The sequence below is a fragment of the Miscanthus floridulus genome, chromosome 11, assembly GCF_019320115.1.
Source record: "Miscanthus floridulus cultivar M001 chromosome 11, ASM1932011v1, whole genome shotgun sequence".
NCBI classification, from domain to species: domain Eukaryota; kingdom Viridiplantae; phylum Streptophyta; class Magnoliopsida; order Poales; family Poaceae; genus Miscanthus; species Miscanthus floridulus.
Genome location: NC_089590.1, coordinates 92,150,039 through 92,169,187, shown reverse-complemented (window position 1 = coordinate 92,169,187; position 19,149 = coordinate 92,150,039). Strand labels below are relative to the sequence as shown.

The 19,149-nt window shown below is 49.9% G+C and overlaps 2 protein-coding genes across 2 annotated transcripts; both read right to left on the bottom strand.

Annotated features, from left to right (window-relative positions):
- Positions 1-2,588: 2,588 nt before the first annotated feature.
- Positions 2,589-9,515, bottom strand: LOC136493934 (probable receptor-like serine/threonine-protein kinase At5g57670). The gene is made up of 6 exons (XM_066490056.1): positions 8,790-9,515; positions 8,410-8,667; positions 8,010-8,247; positions 7,720-7,855; positions 7,477-7,626; positions 2,589-3,119 (listed from the first exon to the last, which is right to left on the bottom strand). The coding sequence occupies exons 1-6, from the start codon at positions 8,965-8,967 to the stop codon at positions 2,943-2,945; spliced, it is 1,137 nt and encodes a 378-aa protein (XP_066346153.1). The 5' UTR covers positions 8,968-9,515; the 3' UTR covers positions 2,589-2,942.
- Positions 9,516-13,978: 4,463 nt separating this feature from the next.
- Positions 13,979-18,518, bottom strand: LOC136493933 (AP2-like ethylene-responsive transcription factor AIL5). The gene is made up of 9 exons (XM_066490054.1): positions 18,245-18,518; positions 17,698-18,073; positions 17,083-17,165; positions 16,951-16,959; positions 16,764-16,852; positions 16,542-16,615; positions 16,358-16,408; positions 16,172-16,248; positions 13,979-15,221 (listed from the first exon to the last, which is right to left on the bottom strand). The coding sequence occupies exons 1-9, from the start codon at positions 18,294-18,296 to the stop codon at positions 14,584-14,586; spliced, it is 1,449 nt and encodes a 482-aa protein (XP_066346151.1). The 5' UTR covers positions 18,297-18,518; the 3' UTR covers positions 13,979-14,583.
- Positions 18,519-19,149: the final 631 nt, after the last annotated feature.

Genomic DNA, 19,149 nt, shown 5'->3' with positions numbered 1-19,149 from the left:
AAGTCAAGTGGTACTGCCAAACACATTGACATAAAGTATTATGTTGTGAAAGATAAAGTCCGGGATAATGTCATAAGTCTTGAGCATATAAGTATCGAAAAGATGCTCGCAGATCCGCTTACAAAAGACTTACCACCCAACGTGTTCAGAGAACATGTAGCTAGCATGGATTTAAGGGAAAGCCTAAAATTCCTGGACAAAAGAAGGCCCAAAGTTAAGTATCTATTTCAGAACAGAGTGGTGTATTGTAGTTGTTAAATCTATCGACAATTGACCGTGACGATGAAACATACTCTATGCGCTAATCTATAATGGAATGAACAAAAGTAAATAAAATTGAAAGATGTTAGTGAGATCAAGGGGAAAATGTTAGTTGATCTCCACCAATAGGTCCAACGGCCTATTGGGCCCTTGGATCTGTGTTCTGATTGGGGGCGCCCAACCTTAATATGGTTGGGCCCCCTGTCGTACAACACTATAAAAGATGAGGTGGGGATCAAGGCTCGGACTACGAGGTTGACCGGAGCCGCCGTTACCATCTACAGAAAACCTAATCCGATCTAAAGTGAGTGCTGCCAGCGACGGAAAGCCCGACCTACTCCGCCGTCGCTACTGCATCGCCACCACGACGCCTACAACGCTACGGTACCGGCGTCCACGCTATTGCGCCGCAACTGCGCCAGGGCGAAGACTAGGGCTACCCAGGTACACCAACAAATACCCTTTACCCACTAGATCTACACCTAAAGTTTAGAGCTTAATTTAACAAATCCAAGTGAGATATGAAACGATACGAGGCTACAGCACAGTGCTATCAGCATTATTCATCGTCTTCATCGCTACTGACTGTTTAAGATAGGCTGGTGCTGGTCCTGGTAATAACAACGGGTATAACTCGACACCGACGGCACTACACTAATGCCTTGGTCCATCGCGCTGATCATGGCCGAGGAGCGCCAGAGGGCAGGCCAATGAGCACCGCGTCTCCGCATCATGGAAACGTTAGGTGTTGCAAGAGTCGAGGACCATGGCACCATGCTATGCAGATGCACTGTTGGGTCGGCTCGATCCTCGGCCTGAGCCCTGATGGATCATGGATTATGGATGTGTTTGTCTGTACACCACGAATGCCCAAGCAAGCGCAACTGTTTTCCTGTTCATGCCTCACTGGGGACTGTAGGTGTGGAAGCGTATGCAGTACGCACGCAGCCGATCGATCGATGCCCCTTCACTGCATATGCGGCTTTGGTCCTCCGGCAGTCCAGCTTCGTCCTTGGTGTGCTGCTTGTTTATGCGCCCATCCCATGCATTGACGCGCGCGTTGCGTGGCCGATCGCGATGGAGCTTTCGAGCTGGTGCTGGTCCTCGGCTTGTGTCAGTGAGCTACAGTGTGGGAGAAGTTATGCGCGTAGATCTGGGCGCAGCCGGAGCTGCTGGCGACGAACGAGTGGTCTAGGTTAGCGTAGCAGCGATCAGCGAGCCATGCAGCTAGCAGGGCAGCGATCAGGTCCATGCCATGCAAAGAATTGGGGTCATGAACTCATGATGCAGCTAGAGCTGGAAAAAAGGCGTTTTGTGGTGGACCTAGGCCAGCAGAGTGCAGAGTGGTGTGCGTCTCTCTCTCACACACGCACCCCAACAGGCAAGATATTGTTTCCAGAAGATTGTTTTTTAGAGCAGCGTGTGTTTAGGAGGCGGCCGGCTTTGATTAGAAGTAGGGGTACGTAGTCATAGCCTCCTGTATATTGTGGTAGGTGCATTAGTTAACAAGCTGATCGGGTGGTGTTTGCAAGCCATGGTTGGCGAATGTGTGACTGAATCATCACCTGTTCATTGTTCCTGACGAAGCTGACAAACTGACGGTTAGGATACTTAGATCATAACGCCATTAATAGTAGAGTAGTAGTTACAAATTTCCTAAGCAAATGATAAATTCCTCCGATCTGGCCAGTTTCAGTCGTGCTGTATATGGCGATGATGCATGATTTCACTGCGAATTACTAACACACGCCACACGACTGATGAAAAGGCAAATGGCCTGTTGTCTGACAGAGCGACTTGCTTCGTCCTGTCTCAAGTTCGCTCAATGATCCATCGATCCCGTTCCCGTGGTTAGGCGGCCGTTTAGATGTGAAAATTGCTTTTGGCTACTGTAGTACTTTCGTTTGTATTTGGTAAAAATTGTCCAATTATGGACTATTTAAGCTTAAAAGATTCGTTTCGTCAATTACGGATAAACTGTGCAATTAGTTATTCTTTTTACCTACATTAATGCTCCATGCATGTGGCCCAAGATTTGATGTGACGAGGAATCTTGAAAAATTTTGGATTTTGAGTGGGATGCCTTAGCTCACTGATCACCTCACTTTCCGACGCGCTCCTGAACAGCCGGGCAGCAGTAGCGGTGTAGGGCCGCCCAACTGCACTTGGGCAAGCTAACCAACGGCAACCGAGCCGAACCCGAAACCCACCAGTCCACCACCTGACTTGCCTCTGACTCTCTGAGCATGTGGCTGCTAGGGCAGAGGGGTCTCTGCATCATCCGTGGCTCGCCCACAGAAATAAAGCCAAGAACCAACGACAGTTTCAGGGTTTGTTGGGGACGCACGGCTCTGCCCGCCCGGCATGCCAAGCTGTCAGCTGGTTTGGGAAGAAACCAGCACGCATCCGTCGTTGTCAGGAGCTGATCAGATCGGCTGCTGGAGTTAAGACGGACGGACGGCGTTTTATGGATGGGCAAGATTTCTGCTGAGCTGAGATGGTGACACCAAAACTGAAAACCACGGGCCTGAATCCTCTTTTCTCTCCCTCTTTTTTCTCCTGGATTTTCATATTCTCAACTAGGGATGGATGGTGTATGTACACACTGATATAATCGCAAGGATCGTATCAGCAGGCTGAATAATAGTAATAATCTGCTGACAGATGCAAATATTTTGGGGCTAATCATTGGGGTGGATGCTGCACGCCGACGAGGAGATCGAGGGGGAATCGGATTCATCGTCGTCATCCTCGAAGTCGTCGAGATCGTCGAAGTCCCACAGCTCGTCTTGCTCCTCCTTCTCGGGCATCTGCCATTGATCTTGAGAAATCTCGCCGGACTCCAATAACTCCAGCACCTGCCCATGGCCATGTGAATCCAGTCAGTTAAGTACTAACAGTGGCAAATTAATAAAGAGCACTGGAGCTTCAATTGACCAGTCCAGGTCCAGGAGTAACCTCTGACAAGCTGGTACAGCCCATTGGATTTCACATTCAACTTTTTTATAGGGAAAAAAAGGCCAGCCCTACAATGCAATGCATAACTGGAATACTAATGCACATCTAAACATTTTGTTGAGTGAAAAATGAAGTTTTTATGCAGACGGATGCTTGTTTAGTTACAGTAAATAGGATTTTACAGCAACATCGTTCAGCTTGGATAAGTACAGTGAACAGCTCAATAAATCATACTGATGTGCTACCTAAGCACTGCTTATACTCTGTAACCAGATTCTGATAGTTGTAACGAGAGTAGCAGTGACCAGTCATCAGTTCAGTGGGGCGATTGTTTATGTGCTGATGGCACAATGAATTATGAATAAAGTAAGGGCATGATTAAACTTTGATTAGGGTAGACTATAAAAGACCAAGGCCCCGTTCGCTTGGAGGAATCTGGAGGAATCTAGATGAATCTGAAGGAATTTGTGAGAGAAAAATACTGTTCTCAAGCCGGATTTAAGGTCACGTGAACGGGACTGTTCACGTGACCTTAAACCCGGCTTGATTCGCTTCTTTTTTCATCCGGAACAGTATTTTTCTCTCACAAATTTCTTCAGATTTATCTAGATTCCTCCAGATTCCTTCAAAATTTCTCCAAGCGAACAGGGGCCTTGGTCTTTTATATAGCTGTTGGGGTGGCATTTTTGTACGTTTGCCCCAAGGCTTGTGTTCTTGAACTGTCCTGCATCCCCCACTTCACCGCTCCCTTGGGCTTCCCGTGAACCAAATCAAATGGAGAGAAAGAAATGGTAGGGGACAAGGTAGGAGGCAACAGAGCATCCTATGCCCCTCCTACAACCAAGAAACCGTCCATGCTGCAGATGTGACCAAACCCTTGTCTGCTTCTGAAGTTCAGTAAAATAATAAGGTTCCAATGGCCTACTCTACTCCTAATAGTCCTAAATTTTTGTCATACAGAATATGAAGAATGCGTGCTTAAAGTTTTTGTTTGGCATGCTTAATACGTCTAGGGCCCAAGCTGAAAAGAGGAAACTAAGAAATCTTTCTAGGCAATTTGGGAAACATTATTCAGACAAGGTCAATACTGATATGTACTGATATGCAGTGGCGGATGCACGATGCGGGATAAGGGGGGGCTAAAACAATGGAGATGTTGATTTGCATGAAGATTTAATGATGAAATCAAGCTTTTGCTACAGTGATTAGTGGTGAAATCAAGCCATTAGGGGGGGGGGGCTGGAGCCCCCCAGCCCCCCCCCTTTGGATCCGCCCCTGCTGATGTGTTCAGGCCACCATCCCAAATCTCAAACCCGCAAGTTCAACTCAATTGATGCATGCATGATTTTGCCCATCCACAAGTTGATGCTATGTTTTTGTTTGGTACTATACATTATCAGTATGTGAGCGCCCACAAAGAATACAGTAGTGCACTGTGGGATCCTAGTGAAGCAGCTCTACATTTTTTTTTGAAAAAAAGGCAGGATCTCTGCCGCTCAATTAAGACGAAAAATATATGTACAAAAGGGCTAGCCAACGGGATGTCAAAAAGGGCACCTGATAGGCTAACCAACCCACACGACGTAGCTGAGCACTAACACGGCACACTACCATGGGTCATCGTTGCCGAGCATGGCTGAAGACGCCAGCAGCTCTGACTTCTCATGGCAGTCCACACACAAGCCACCCACCAACGAGCCCGAAGTAAGCGGCCGCAACTGGTCATCGTTGCCAAGCTCAAGCACCCCGCAAAGAGCAGCTCCGACTTCCAATCATGGCAACACGCCTCGCCTCCAGCGCTTGCCGACCCCTAGCAGACCCCAGCCTACGATGAAGGTGGGGGCTCCCCGCGTCATCGTTGCCGAGCCACGTCCCTAACGCAGCAGCTTCGACTTCTCGCAGCAAGACCCGCCTCCACGCGTCATCGAGGCGCCAAGAAGCAAAGAACAATCACCGAGGAGACATCGAGGCCACGACGAAATCAAAACGCGACGCCAATGACGCCACCTGTCGCACGTCCAAAGTGGACCGGGCTTTCACCCTTGGATGATAGTGCTAGAGGGGATACACGACGCCCCCAATAAGGAAAGCGGCACCCACAGGTGTCGCCGTCGCTAGACTTTCACCCAAGGAGTTCTCAAGCACGAACGTCGGGCCAAGAAGCAAGGCCCCTTGCCATCCATCACTGCCTTTCGCCGTTGTCCTGCCGCTCCACAGTAACCCCTTTCAGAGGGGCCTCGACGCGCCTGGCTGCACGCAGCAGCCGCACAAGCTGCGTCAGCCCGTCACCCCCTCCGGCCAGGCAACGCGGAGCCGGACCTGACTCCGCTGCTTGCGAAACACCGCCGCACGACCAACGCCTCAGCCGACCGCTTGTCGCCGACTCTTGGCACGTGCTGCCGACGCTGCGACCCGACGTCAGCCACCACCAGACACATTCCCCACCCCCGTGGGCGCCGCCCCTGCCCAGTGGCGTCAGAACCGGCAGTAGAGCACCGGTGCCGACACCCTTTGCTGTCGCCGCCGCCTCCGCCTTGGCCAGCCACCGCCCTCGCCAGCCCTACGAGAGAGTGCTGGAGCTCCAAATCAGGCCGCGTGGACACCGGATCCAGCCGCCCAGGACTCGATCCAGCGATCCGGGCCAACGCCGCCGCCACCGCCAAGTCTGGAGGAAGGGACGGGCGAGGGAGAAGGGGATCCGTCGCTGTCCCCACGCGCCAGCCGGACACCAGCCGGCTCCGCCAACAGCCGCGGCGGACGCCCCGCCGGGCTCCACGCAGCCCGTGTGGGAGGAGAGCTGCCGGCTTGCTGTCACCTGCACCACCAAATCGTGAGGAGAGGAGGAGCCCCGCCACCGCCATCCTGGCGAGCCGCGTGGCCATGCCGGCGGCCAGCTCTGCCGGCGGCGTGGCCGGGGGAGGGGAGGGAAGGGGCGGCTGCTAGGGTTTGGGAGGGCGCAGCCGCCCGTGTGGGAGAGGCAGCGCCGTGGGGGCGAGATGGGGTTGTTTCCAATGTGTAAACCAATAATCACACAAGCAGCTCTACATTAAAAATTGAGATCTCACCACACTGTGATAGAGTAGGACAAGCCCTATGCAATCAGGTTGGGTGTAGTGTTACTTGCCAGCTGATCCGTAGATGCCAATGCCAGTGTGCTAAACAAGAACCCCTGCTGTCACAACAGACATGGCACACGGTGGCGGTATTTAACAACCGTAGCAGCCACTGTCCAAAGTGGATGATACAGATACAGTACTAGTATATGCTGCTGCTGTTTTTAGGCTGCTCTCAGCTGTCTGGTTAGACGAAGCATATACGGATAATCCGGTTTAATAAGCTCAAACAGACTAGGCAGAATTATGCCTAAGTGAGATAGCTACCTAGCACCAGACATAACTAATGTTTTCATCAGAGTATATAACTGAACCATTACCTCATCTGATTGTATAACTTCCAATTCATACTATAAAATACTGTGATACTTCTCAGACCACATACTTGGAACATTTCTGCACCAACCGTTAACCTCTGTTGTGTTGCCGCTGTTCACCCGATTTTTGTATGGTAGTACTATGATAGAACTGTTGGACCTATCAAGCAACAGGTCAATTAGACCACCAGATGGGAGTTAAGATGTCCCCGGCTTTTGTCCTCTGTGATGATGGTTGGAGATTTTCATCTTTCAAAAGACGAGAAAAAGGAGACGATAGTTGGAGATTTTGATCTTTCAAAGACGAGAAAAAAGGAGGCCACAGATGCAGATTTTCTTGGTGGTGACCCAGGCGTTTCAACGACCGGGATGCTAGGCTCTGTCAGTCCGACCCACCCTACCCAAGGTATGGCATTGTACCACCCTTGAGAACAAATATTTTTAGCTGGATCCTATTCCTCTAGAACAAGTAGGCCACCCACTGTCCAAAGCTACTGCACTGGTTGAGTCATAGTAAATTGGTTGAATTTTTCTTTCCCTTTTTGAAAGCAAAGAGCAATGTGCATTTACTTGATGCAGTGACAATTTGCCTGTTCGGTTGGCTGGTTCGTATCGTTGCTGGTTAAATATTGTTCCGGCTGGAAATTTATGATCGTTTACGACAAGCCACAGCCAAACGAACAGGCTGATTAAGGACAGTTCTTTGTTTTCTTGTCATTTCAAACCAGTAAAACAAATCTGAAGTTTGTGTAGTTTCAGCCAGAACAGAAGAGCAAAGCGCAAAAGATGCGGAGAGAGTTTTCTGTTTCCGTACGCAACGCACGCACCTGTGTCATGGTCGGGCGCCACACGGCGGCGGCCCTGACGCAGAGGGACGCGACGAACATAAGCCGCCTCAGCTGCACGGCGTCGTAGCCGTCGCCGAGCCGCGGGTCCACGAGCCCTTGCACGACGCCGTCGCTCAGGTAGGGCTTGGCCTGCATCAAGCCATCAAGCCACAGTGACATGAGTAAACTGTAGAAGTGGCACACGCACAGTTACTGTTGGATGGCTGGATAGTGGACACTCACCCACGCGATAAGGCTCTTGTGTGAGCCGTCCACCGGCTTCCGGCCGGAGATGAGCTCGAGGAGGAAGACGCCGAAGGCGAACACGTCCGTCTTCTCGTCCACGATGCCGTGCGTGAAGTACTCCGGCGCCAGGCACCTGTCATCACGTACAGAGGAGGTGGCGTGGCGACCGCCCATGCCATTGCCATTGCCCTCCGTGTCAGCGTGTCTTCTTCGCCAGCTTGCATTGCATTATTGTCACAAAGTCCAAGTGAACAGAACAGGGTACGTGAAAAGCAAGCGTCGCTCACCCGAAGGTGCCCTCGATGGGCGCGATGGCGTGGTGCGTCCACTCCGACGGCAGCCACCGCGCGAGGCCGAAGTCCGAAATCTGAGGCTCGTAGCCGGCGGTGAGGAGGATGTTGGACGCCTTGATGTCGCGGTGGATGATCCGGCGCGCGCAGCCCTTGTGGAGGTAGCGCAGCCCCCGCGCGGTGCCGACGGCGATCCCGTGCCGCTGCTTCCACGACATGGCCGGCAGCTTCAGGTCTGCGCACGATTCATTGATGGTGAACGGCGGCACAGAGCAGAGCGAGAGCACATCCGCGTGGACGTGGGCGGTGGAAACGAACTGGCGGTGTCTGCCAGTGTCACCCGTGCATGGTCGCTAGGTGGGTGGCGGATGAATGGACATGAACAGGATGGACTTGCCGTGGAGATTGGCGGAGACGGAGCCGCGGGTGGAGAAGTCGAAGACGAGGTGGAGGCCGCGGTCGACGCAGCATCCCAGGAGCGCGGACACGTTGGGGTGACGGACGTGGCCCACCGTGCCCAGCTCCGTGAGGAAGTCCTTCTCCTTCTTCTCGTCCGCCGCGGCCGTCGGCGCCAGGCGCTTCACGGCGACGGCGCGGCCGTCGTCCAGGACCCCGCGGTAGACCTCGCCGTACCCGCCCTTGCCCACCATGTTGTCTGCGGTAGTGCGGCGTGTGGAAAAGGCAATGTCAGTTGCCGAAGCAAAATTAAGGGTGCGCGGCGGCGTGAACAGCGGCATAGGACAAACAAACAGATGCAGGCGATGTGGTTTACAGTACCTTGGTGGAAGCCATTGGTGGCCTGGTCGAGCTCCTCGTAGGAGAAGCACCTCCAGGTGGGCTTGTTGGGCGGCGGGTCGACGACGACGTCGACGCACTCCTCGGCGCACTCCTCGGCGTTGCTCCGGCGGCCCAGGGACAGGAGCCGCTTCAGGCTCCGGCTCCGGAGGTAATTCATCTCCCACTCCGGTCCACCGAGAGCTAGAAACAGGAACCCAGCAATGGCAGCGCCCAGCTCCAGCTAGAAGACGGAAACGACGAGCGGAGGAGCTCCCTCAGCGGAACAACTCCACGAATGAATTCAATTCAATCCCCCCTCTCTCCTCTCGACCTCTCCTGTTGCTGCCTTGCTGCGTGACGAGACGACGCACGCAGCGGCCGTATTGAAACCGGCGTGCGCGAGCACGTACGAGTAAACAGTGATGACACGGGGCGGTTAAAGAAGAGAAAGGGGGGCGTTTCTTCAGAGCGGGCGGGCATTGAATGGCTGAGCTCAATCCAATGGTGGAGACTGGAGACTGGAGGAGGAGGCCGCTGCTCTGCTCCGTTGCGCAGGAGCGCATTGAATTGGACGCCGAGCAGCGAGCACAGAGCGAGAGAGAGAGAGTAAACTGCCGCTGCCGTGTCTGCGCACGCTGCGCTGCTAAGCCGCTCTCCACCGCGGTCTGTTGGATTCGCTTATAAGCGGTAACCATATTTTTCCCTCGCAGCCACGAGTCATGGTTATCATCCGAGCGAACAGGCAGAGGCCATCGCGGCGGGCGGCTCGGCCCCCTTTTATCCGGTCCTGGCGCGGGAGGGACACGGGTCGGGTCGGTCGGGGCCCAGCCACCACCGGAGGAAGAGGAGGAGGGGACGTGCGTGCCGTCTTGTTCTCCTAGGTCCGGGGCACGGCCTGTGGACTGTGGCTGTCTGGGCTGGCCTCTTCGGGGTCTCTCGTCTCGCCCGTGTTTCCTTCGCTGGCGCCTGGCGGCCTGACGTCGCTGATGATTGCAATGCCGTGTGCCAAGCCCTTGCCGGAGCGATCGTCTTTCCACTGGAGAGAACACTCGAGGATAATACTAGCCCGCCGGATCTATGATTTTCACTTCCACTGGAGCTAACAGACGACGGGGGGCCCGGGAGGGAAGGAAAAGGAGCGCCCAATCTAGCTACCGGCGGATAAGGCAGGTGCGAGCGGTTGGCGAACCAGCTGGCCTGGCGTGCTGTTCACTGTTCAGCTGCGGCCGACACCCTTCGTTAGAGCAACTTGAACTCTTGAAGACCCTATTTGATCCATCGTCCCACGATGGGCTCTCATTTCTCTTTTCTAAATCCCTCTAGATGTCCTTCCTTTAAGGAAAAACACTAGACGTATATATAGTAGTAGGAGTCTCTCATCCTTCTTTCTACTTTTTTTTTCTTTCTTTTCACAAAGCCGACAAGTTGAGCTGACAAATTGGGTCAATGACAATCTATTACACCTATAAAAATTTGAAGGGAATCGTCTGCCCTGCAAACACTCGTCCCGCTTGCCCGTGGGTGCGTGCCCACACCTCTGCGCCCCGCTCATGTGCGCGTGCAGCAACAAAGGAACAAAGTGGCCCATTAGTCTAAGCGACCGTGGGCTAAACGGACAGTCCTCGTGCCCGCACGTAACAGACGAGTCCGTTGCGTGGTGGTTTGCATGGGAGAATAACACCACATTTGAGAGGAAAATCTGGATGAATTTAGAAATAGTGTAGGGTTTCCAATGCAAAAATATTTATTAAAATTTTATTAAATTCTGAAAATGTATAATAATAAATCACATAAGTACTAATTAAAAAGTAAAACCAATTTGGTTTCTATAAAACTAGATCTACACTATATATGTGATAATAAATATCATGAAATGTGCTTTATATAATTAATTTGTAGACTTTTCTGAATATGTTCGTCAAAACCACAAACCACATCCATTGCCATGGACATGGATAAAAATCCGTTGTCCACGTACAACGCATGCATATATCTAGTATAGTATAAAGTAGGAAAAAATTAGAAGATCGGTTGAAGAGCTATGAGAAATATGGTCTAAAACATGGATGAAGAGCTCTCAGATGAGGGAATATGGAGCTAAGTTTTGAGAGCTAGAGCCCTGCCAAACCGGTCCAAAATTTGAGATTTCAGTTGGAATTGCTCTTAGCATGATGCATCTCCCACGAAAGTATATTTACTATTGGGCCTTGAATTTTTAGCTCAAGGTGTTCGGGCCTGCCTTGTGTCCTTGTCATGTGGGATGGTCCTAAACTTGGGCCTAGAGCTAGGCCTGCTAATATGGCGGGTTGAAATAGGTTGTAAAAAAGGTTATCTTCAAAATTTTAGCGGAATTGATTTCCCATTTTGTAAAAAAGAAGGATATGTTCTCCTACTTCGTTCGAACCTAGATATGTACGTGCTACTACGTTGAAAATTGAACCAGTAAAATTAAAACATCACGTTCACACCTTAAATTTTCACATTAAACCTAAACTTACTTTTAAATATATTAATATTCCTTAAATTATGCTAATCATCTACTAATAAGATCATTAATCTTTACCTATACCTTGCGAGTCCGCCTCTAGAGAGATGGATTTCATCCACGTTTACTGTGAGTTGAACCGTAAAATTAAAACATGACGCTCACACCTTAAATTTGCACATTAAACCTTAATTGACTATAAAATATATTGATATTCCTCAAAGTAACCTAATCATCTACTAATGAGATAATTAATCTTTACCTACATCTTGCAAGTCTGGCTTGGGACATGGATTTCATCCATGTTTCCTGTGAGTCAGGCTTGTTGAGCACTTTTACATCCATTGGTTGGCACACCAACACATGCAACACCTCTATCCATGTAGTTCAGATATGGGCAACCAAACAAACTAATAGTTGCTGAGAGAATTACTTCCTTTGCACGTGCAAAATATAGACAAAAACAATACTTTCATTTTCAAAAATAGTGTACCTCATTTTGTACAATTATGATGGCATCAAACCACATGAAAACAATCTAAATAAATCCTCATAATGAAATATATCAAAACTGAACTCTACACTCTTGCATAACTAGCCCAGGGTTAAAAGCGTCAATTCAAGCTCCATTTAACACCGCTAGTGGCCAAATCTAACAGAAAAGGCCAAATAAAGAACCAAAGTGGTATTTTAGGCCAAACATGCAAGTTTCAAAACTAAAAAGGCCACACAAAAAAAAGAAAGGAGAGCCTTTTTTAGGACAAGGAAGTAGTTCTCCCAAGCTCAATGATGTTTTTGGTATGAGTCCATATGCAAGGGTAGATATGGGCATTCTTATAACAAATATATGGGAATAAAGAGGAAAAAGTGAAATTTACCTTCCTTGACTACCATGGTCGTTCGATTTTTCTCTCTGATCTTTAAAACCAATTCTTTTAACCTCCCTCAACTTTTGCAAGCCATTAACTTTTGTGACCTGAGCGACTTTGATGGTGGTTTTGCCGAAGCGGCGGTACTTCAGAGAAGGTAAATCGGACTAAGTTGAAAGTCTAAGGAGGTAAACCGTTATCTCATTAACTTTTGTGACTTGAGCGACTTTTGTGAGTTGAGAGACTTTTGTGATCTGAGCGACTTTGGTGGTGGTTTTGCAAACCGTTATCTCATTAACTTTGAACTTAGTCCTATTTGCCTCCTCTGAGAGGTTAAAAATTATTTTTTATAGATTAGAAAGAAAAATCAGACGACCACTATCTATAGTTGAGGGAGTTAAATTAGATTTTATTTCTTTTAAACAACACCACCCTCTTTATTCAATTATTAGGAGGATTGCACATATACACAAACCATTAGGTGGATTCAAGAACCACACATGACGTCCTACCTCGGCATGGATCAAGCTACAAACTATTCTATGAGCATCGGTGTTTGAGTCCCTATGCTCATGTACAAACTCGACACTAAACTTCCTCCTTAGTTCCGGAGATCACCTCGTCAGGTACTCTTTAGCACGTTGAAACAAATCACTAGCAAATAAAGAAGTGCGTCAAAGGCCGTGGGCTTTGCTGGTGCACTGTTGGCGAGCCCACGAGAGTAGCTCTGGAAGCCTGGAATAAGCGGAAGCACGGTGTCCGGTAACGGCCGAACGTTCTGTCGCGGAGCCACGGCCCACGATACGTTAGTTGGGCCCATTTGGTCTTTCGGTGCCCAAGTCCCGCAACGTCCGACCACGGACGATTGGACCCCCTCCGCTTGCGGCCTTGCCCATGTGTCCAAAGTCCAAACCAAAATGTGTGTTCCGAGTTGGGCTACTGATGGGCCGGCCCAACGCGACGCGACGGCGGTCGTGTTGGCGTACACAGACAAGAGGGCCACGTGCTGCTGCATGCAGGTCGACACCGCTGCCACCTGCCCACCTACCAGCCTACCACGGCACGTAGTATCAGCGAACCCAGCGGCGAGCGCTACGCGACACCGTCGTTGCTTGTTCAACAGCTGAAGGCAGAATGGTCGACCACTCGACCGGAGCATAGGAAGAAAAAGCCGAGGGCAAAAGGCCTGAATGGCTACGAGCTGTCATGTGTCCCTGGCTCCCTGCCGACGTACGGCAAGCCGGATCGGAGGAGACTTCCTCACAACTCCCTGCACACGCAACGAAGAATGGAGCGGAATGTTGCTTCCTCGCATGAGCCAGCCAAGCATGCCACCAATGATTGCGTCGTACGTCCACGGAGACGCCTTGTCTGAAAGTTTGAAGTTTCACGCCTCTTTTTTGCCCTTTCCATGAAGAACTCCCTCTAGTAGTAGTCCATTGTTTTGGATTGTTCCCTTTTTTTTTTCCTCTCAAGGAAATCAGGGCTGGTTTAGTGCTTAGATGGCTTGAAAAAGTTACTGTGGACATGTACGATGACCTTTGTTCATACGTTCAGTCCATAGATTCTTCAGTACTCCAAGGCAAGGCATGCAGAATGCTGGAAATGAGAAATCAGCAGCAAAATGACGTTCAGTCTAGAGCTTCAGTACTTTTAGAGATTCAGTACTCAAAGGCAAGGCATACAGCCATTATTTAGAGATTCAGTACACAAAATGCTACAAATGAGAAATCAACAGCAGAATGTGAAATTGTAGATTCGAGGTAGACAAAATGGTGGTAGTATGAATGCATTATTTAGATAGTAAATTGCGAGAGATTCATCAAATACGAAAGGCTGACATTGATTCAGAGTTACATGCTGCTATATCTGTTTGCTGAACTTGTTCAGTACAAGACAGGAGCTTGAACATTTATCCCCTCTGAAGCATAGTAGTAGAACAGGGGGGCAAACTAAAGTGACCAGAAAGTAAAGCACAAAAAGAAAAACAAAGGAGAAAGAAAGCTACAAATCAAAGACTACGTTCCTGCTTCCATTGTACAGGGCTGACTAAAGCTACGATGGCACTTGCAGAATCATGTCAGTAAGCTTCAAGGCATGCACCATGAAGGGCGCTGGGGGGCAACAAAGCTGAAAAGAACAAAGCTACAAAAGGGAAAAGCAAATGTGCTATAGCTAGCTGCAACGATCATTTTGTTGTTAGCAAGATCGAGTCTTCTTCCTTCTCCGTCTCTGGCTCGATCGTCAGTGTATCCTGCAGCACACTGCTCGCTGCTTCCTATGTCTCCATCATACTACTGTCTACTGGTACCTCTCTTTCACCCCCTTTATGTTTTTTGTGCGAGAGCGCCATGTCAGTCTTGAATCTTTGCTCTCATGGCTTCTACCCTTTTGCACATGCGAAACGCCAGCAGGGCCAGCAGCCAGCCACGACCCCGAATCATTCCATTCCATAGATCGGCGTCTGAAAGGCTGCCACATTTGGGTAGGAGTATCCAAAGGGGCCTGCCGTCATGGAGCTTTCATAGGACCCATTGAAAGCGATTGGTGTGGCGAATGGTAGGGAGGAGCAGCTGTTGGAGCTATGTTGCGTCTCATTCTCACACTGCTGCTGATCTTGCAGCTGTTGATGGTGCTGGTGCTGCTGCTCATGTGAGGAGGCCGTGCCATTGGCGTAGCAGTGGGCCATCGACGAAGCAGTGCTATGGGAGTTTGCAAAATCCAGGTTCACTCCGGAGGAGTAGAGGTCGAACCCTAGCCCCTGCAGGTTCCCTTGCTGGTGGTGCTGCAACGCGAGCATCGACAGGTAGTCCTGCTGCTGCTGGTCATACTTCACCGGAAGCGCAGCAAACAGTGGCACTGTGCTGGATTCGATGGGCATGGCGTCAGGTGAGCCCGATGGAGGGGATTCCAGTGCCTTGTTGCTCCGGCCACCAGCCGACATGCTCCCCATTGGAATGTTGCTGCTCATTATGCTCTCAACGTTATACCGGCTGACCTCAAAGTTTGTAACGGCGTTCAGGCCTCTGAACTTGATGGCCGCTATGTCATAGGCCTCTGCAGCTTCCTCCTCGGTGCCTAAATGAATAGCATAGAAGGCAACATCAGTTCTGGAACATTTCTTCTATTCCGCCATAAAGAAAAAAGAAGTCATTTTTGTGAAACAGATGGGACAAGGAGTATGGACGTATCATCCCAACCAAAAGAACTGAAAAATGATGAAGAAATGGGCTAGCTGAGCTTAGCAAATAAAGCAATGGATGCAACTACAGCACTAGCATCTAGTTAGATCTTAGATATTTTGACTAATATAAGCTGACAGAACCATATGCATGGGACAGCAGCTTAGTAAAAAAATTGAGAACAGTAATGGCAGGTTCAGAACGTACAATTAGTTTAACCACAACCACATGCTTTACATGGAAAACCGAGAGGCAACACTAAACAATATCCAACACAGGTTACTGCACGCAGTGCACAAAGAGAAGGAAGTGTTCAGGTTGCAATGCAATCAAGCAAAATGCATGCACCGTCGCCCTCTTTTTCTTCTGCATAAAGCCCCCAAACCGATCATGCATGGGGGCAAAAGATGACAAACTCAAATCAAACCAGGCGCTACACATGCGTACATCTGGTCAAAGTAGATGTTCTTGACCTACATAAAATATGTAGGCGAATCTAGCTACAAGGATTGTACGTACAAATCACTGAAAAAGAGGGGGACCTACGTGCAAGGTGTTAGTAGTGTATATTGTAATGTGGGAACCAAAGAAAATAGTTTGACTGATGGTCCCAACTTGTCTCATTTTGAGAAAGGAAACCGAATGAGCAGCTTTTATTCATATATGACGGTCATGTGGTTATGCATTACACAAAAGCTCAGCATTGTATTTCTATCAGTAACATGCTGGAACGATAAGATTTTGGCATTGTGGATTCATGGAGCTTCCAGACTGAATAAGTCGATATAGCTGAGAAATCTGCATTGTCTAGTAGATGCAAAGACCAAAGGGTATGTATATACTCACTGAATGTTCCAAGGTAGAGGTCCTTGTTACCGGCAACCCTTCCGATCCTTGCTTGCCACCGCCCATGCTGGTGATGTCTGCCGATTGCATGGACAAGGAGACTTGAGACAACAACATGTAAAAGGACAAACTGAAAGTCTGAAACATGACTGCAATTGAAAGATGAGGGCAAGCAGGAGTATTCACCTGGTTACACCTCTGTAAATAGAAGCACCCCTAGAGAATCCACTACTCTTCCTGCACCACAAAACATGTTTTTATTGTCAAAAACACTCGAATGATAAAGCTATAAATCTGGAGCATATATATGCATAAGATGGCCATGCACAGATCAATGCATGCATTTACAGCATCAGAGAATAGTGATCACCTTCGAAGGGAAGCAACAAACTCTTGCCGAGTCATGGTCTTCATCTCCTCGAGCTCCTTTTCATACTCAGCAACCTGAAAGAATTCTTGCCCCGTAAAGACGACACATCCAGCACATAGATATATATACATCTCTAGATGCTTTACTGCACACTTGCATCAGTGTTTTTTTTTGTTTTTATAGTTAATCAGTTATGAATGGTAGGTCTATCTATGTGCTTACAGGAAAGTTGGTGGTGGTGCTAGAACCCCAGTATTTCAATGCCGCCAGATCATAAGCCCTGGCGGCCTTCTCCTCCTTATCATAGCCACCTTCAGTTTCATGAAAAAGAAATCATCATCAATATGATGCTTCTTGATGAGATGCTACATGGACAATGAAAACCTGAAGTTTATTTCAGTTTTCTTACCCAAATATACTGAACACACCAGAAGCATCAGGCAGCAAGTATTGGCACCAAGCCGATATGGAAAAAGGAGAGTTAGTAGCTAGACAAATTTATAGCAGAGGCATAGTATGCAACAGACTGACGTTGTAGTACCTTGGCGGCCCTTGCGGCTCCGCCCTTCACGCCGGCAGCTGTTGTCCCACAGATGTGCCTCGTACCTGCCAGTCCACCGGTGCCTAGAAATGAGAAATCACCAAAAATATCACATCACCTAAGATTCCAGACAGAGCCAAAACTCGTCAAATACAGTGCTTGACTGCTTGGGGGAAGAAAAAGGAACAGCAGAGAGCTTGGCAAAATTCTCCAAATGTTGAGAAACTGAAGACAAATCTATATATTATGCTATCTCAGAGAGAATAATAAACAACTTAAATAGTCCTATTATTTACACAATCACCGATCACTTGCTTCTCCAATAGTATTATTATTATATGAACATACAAAGGCTTGAGAAAATTAGCAGAAACGTCAAAATAATGTTTTTTCATGAACAAACCCCAACTTTTCTGCATCCACTAATCCATGAAGTATGAACTAGGCATGCCTGTGATATGGACACCAAGTAAGCACCAGGTGCAACTTTGCATGCAGATAGCTAGCCTCATGGTACTAGCACTCCATATGATAAGAAACACCCAAACAAGACCTTTTTTAGGTGTATATATGCCTATGACCACGGATTAGATCGATCTGCGACAGCTAGCATACCGTGTGACACCGCGGTAGATGGACGTGCGCTGCCCAAAAGAGTCGACGGCCTTCCTCTGTTCCGGCGCCGGCGACACCGCCGCTGCGGCAGGCAGGGCCAGCTTGTGGTCGGCCTGGTCGAGGGAGGACACCGGCGACGTCGCCGCCGCTCCAGCCGAGCCGCCACTCAGGAACCCGGCGGCGGCTATGAACTTAAGGTCCGAGTCGTACATCTCCGCGGGCGCCGTCGCCTCCGAGGGCGCGGCCACTGGACCGCTGGCGCTCTCTCCGTTGATGACGCCTCCGCCGAGGAAGTCCTCCAGCTTCGGCGGCGGCGCGGCGCCGGCTATCGCGGCCAGCTCGGCGGCTGCGCCCCTCTCCTCCTCCTCGAGATCACCTGCTCGATCGATCGCAAACACATACACATGCAGATAGAAGTTAGAACACCGAACACCTCGTTATTGGCAGAAATAAACTTAGAGAGAAGTACAAGGAACAGGAGCGGGGATTGAGATGCATGGATGGACGGAGGGAGGAAGAGAGAGAGGTAGGCGCGGGCGCTACTGACAGTGGTGAGCGAGGGAGAAGTTGAGCCATGGATAGTGGTGCGAGGTGTCCATGACGCGCGCGGTGAGAAGCAGGGAACCGGAGACGCGCGCGGTAACTTCTGGCTGTCGAGGTGAGTTTGTCCGAGCTCGGCGTCGGGGAAGGTGAGAAACCGACGGTGCTACTAGAGTAGTGGTACCAGGGCAGGGGAGAGGATTTCTCGGGTGGTGAAGAATGGGGAGGCGGAGGAGGGTGATATAGAATAGAGGAAGGAGAAGACACGGCAGCTCGCTCCGCGCGCGGCGCTCGCACACGGAGGAGAGAGAGAGACAGAGCACGGGGAACGAGGTGCGGTATATATTTATATGCTGGTTTCGAGGAGCCATGTATGAGGAGAGAGAAGGGAGGGAGATGCTTCCACTCCGGAACGAGATCCCCTGCAGTCGGCCTCATCGACTGCAGTCTGCAGTCGGCGTATCTGTGCCGTTGGCTGCCATCCGAAGGACCATATTAGCCAGTTACCACACAGGCAGTCCAGTAGCCCATCTAAAGCCCACGAGCGACGCTTGAGCATGCTGTCTTCTTTGCCGCCGCTGGCGTCTTGTGTATCTTGCTCGGTCACTTGTTCGTTCACCACGGCTGTTGTCACGCATCCCCGAGCTAAATCCCTCATGCGAACCGGTGAATCTGGCTTCCTCCCCTTCATGTTGCCTTGGCGCTCATACGCTGTCGTAGCCGCAGCCTCGTAGGGGCGTTCCTCGCGTAGCCTGCTGGTCTCGTGGACAGCGCGCCTGCCCTCCGTGCCATGTTCGGTCCCTGCTCGGTGATGAGATACGCACACCTCCAGGTGCAGTCCCTGATGATCGAGCTCTAGGTGGCTGTGCAGGAAAGCTGTATATGTGGTGAAATCTGTTTGTGCAGGAAAGC

What these genes read in the sequence shown, in the direction of transcription:
- LOC136493934 (XM_066490056.1), bottom strand. Translation starts at nt 8,967, where the DNA reads ATGAATTACCTCCGGAGCCGGAGCCTGAAGCGGCTCCTGTCCCTGGGC. An exon ending in CCCATCGAGGGCACCTTCGG is followed by an intron (nt 7,856 to 8,009) that starts GTGAGCGACGCT and finishes ACGTGATGACAG; the next exon opens with GTGCCTGGCGCCGGAGTACT. An exon ending in GGCGCCCGACCATGACACAG is followed by an intron (nt 3,120 to 7,476) that starts GTGCGTGCGTTG and finishes GGCCATGGGCAG; the next exon opens with GTGCTGGAGTTATTGGAGTC.
- LOC136493933 (XM_066490054.1), bottom strand. Translation starts at nt 18,296, where the DNA reads ATGGACACCTCGCACCACTATCCATGGCTCAACTTCTCCCTCGCTCAC. An exon ending in ATCTACCGCGGTGTCACACG is followed by an intron (nt 17,166 to 17,697) that starts GTATGCTAGCTG and finishes TCTCATTTCTAG; the next exon opens with GCACCGGTGGACTGGCAGGT. An exon ending in TTTGTTGCTTCCCTTCGAAG is followed by an intron (nt 16,409 to 16,541) that starts GTGATCACTATT and finishes TTTGTGGTGCAG; the next exon opens with GAAGAGTAGTGGATTCTCTA.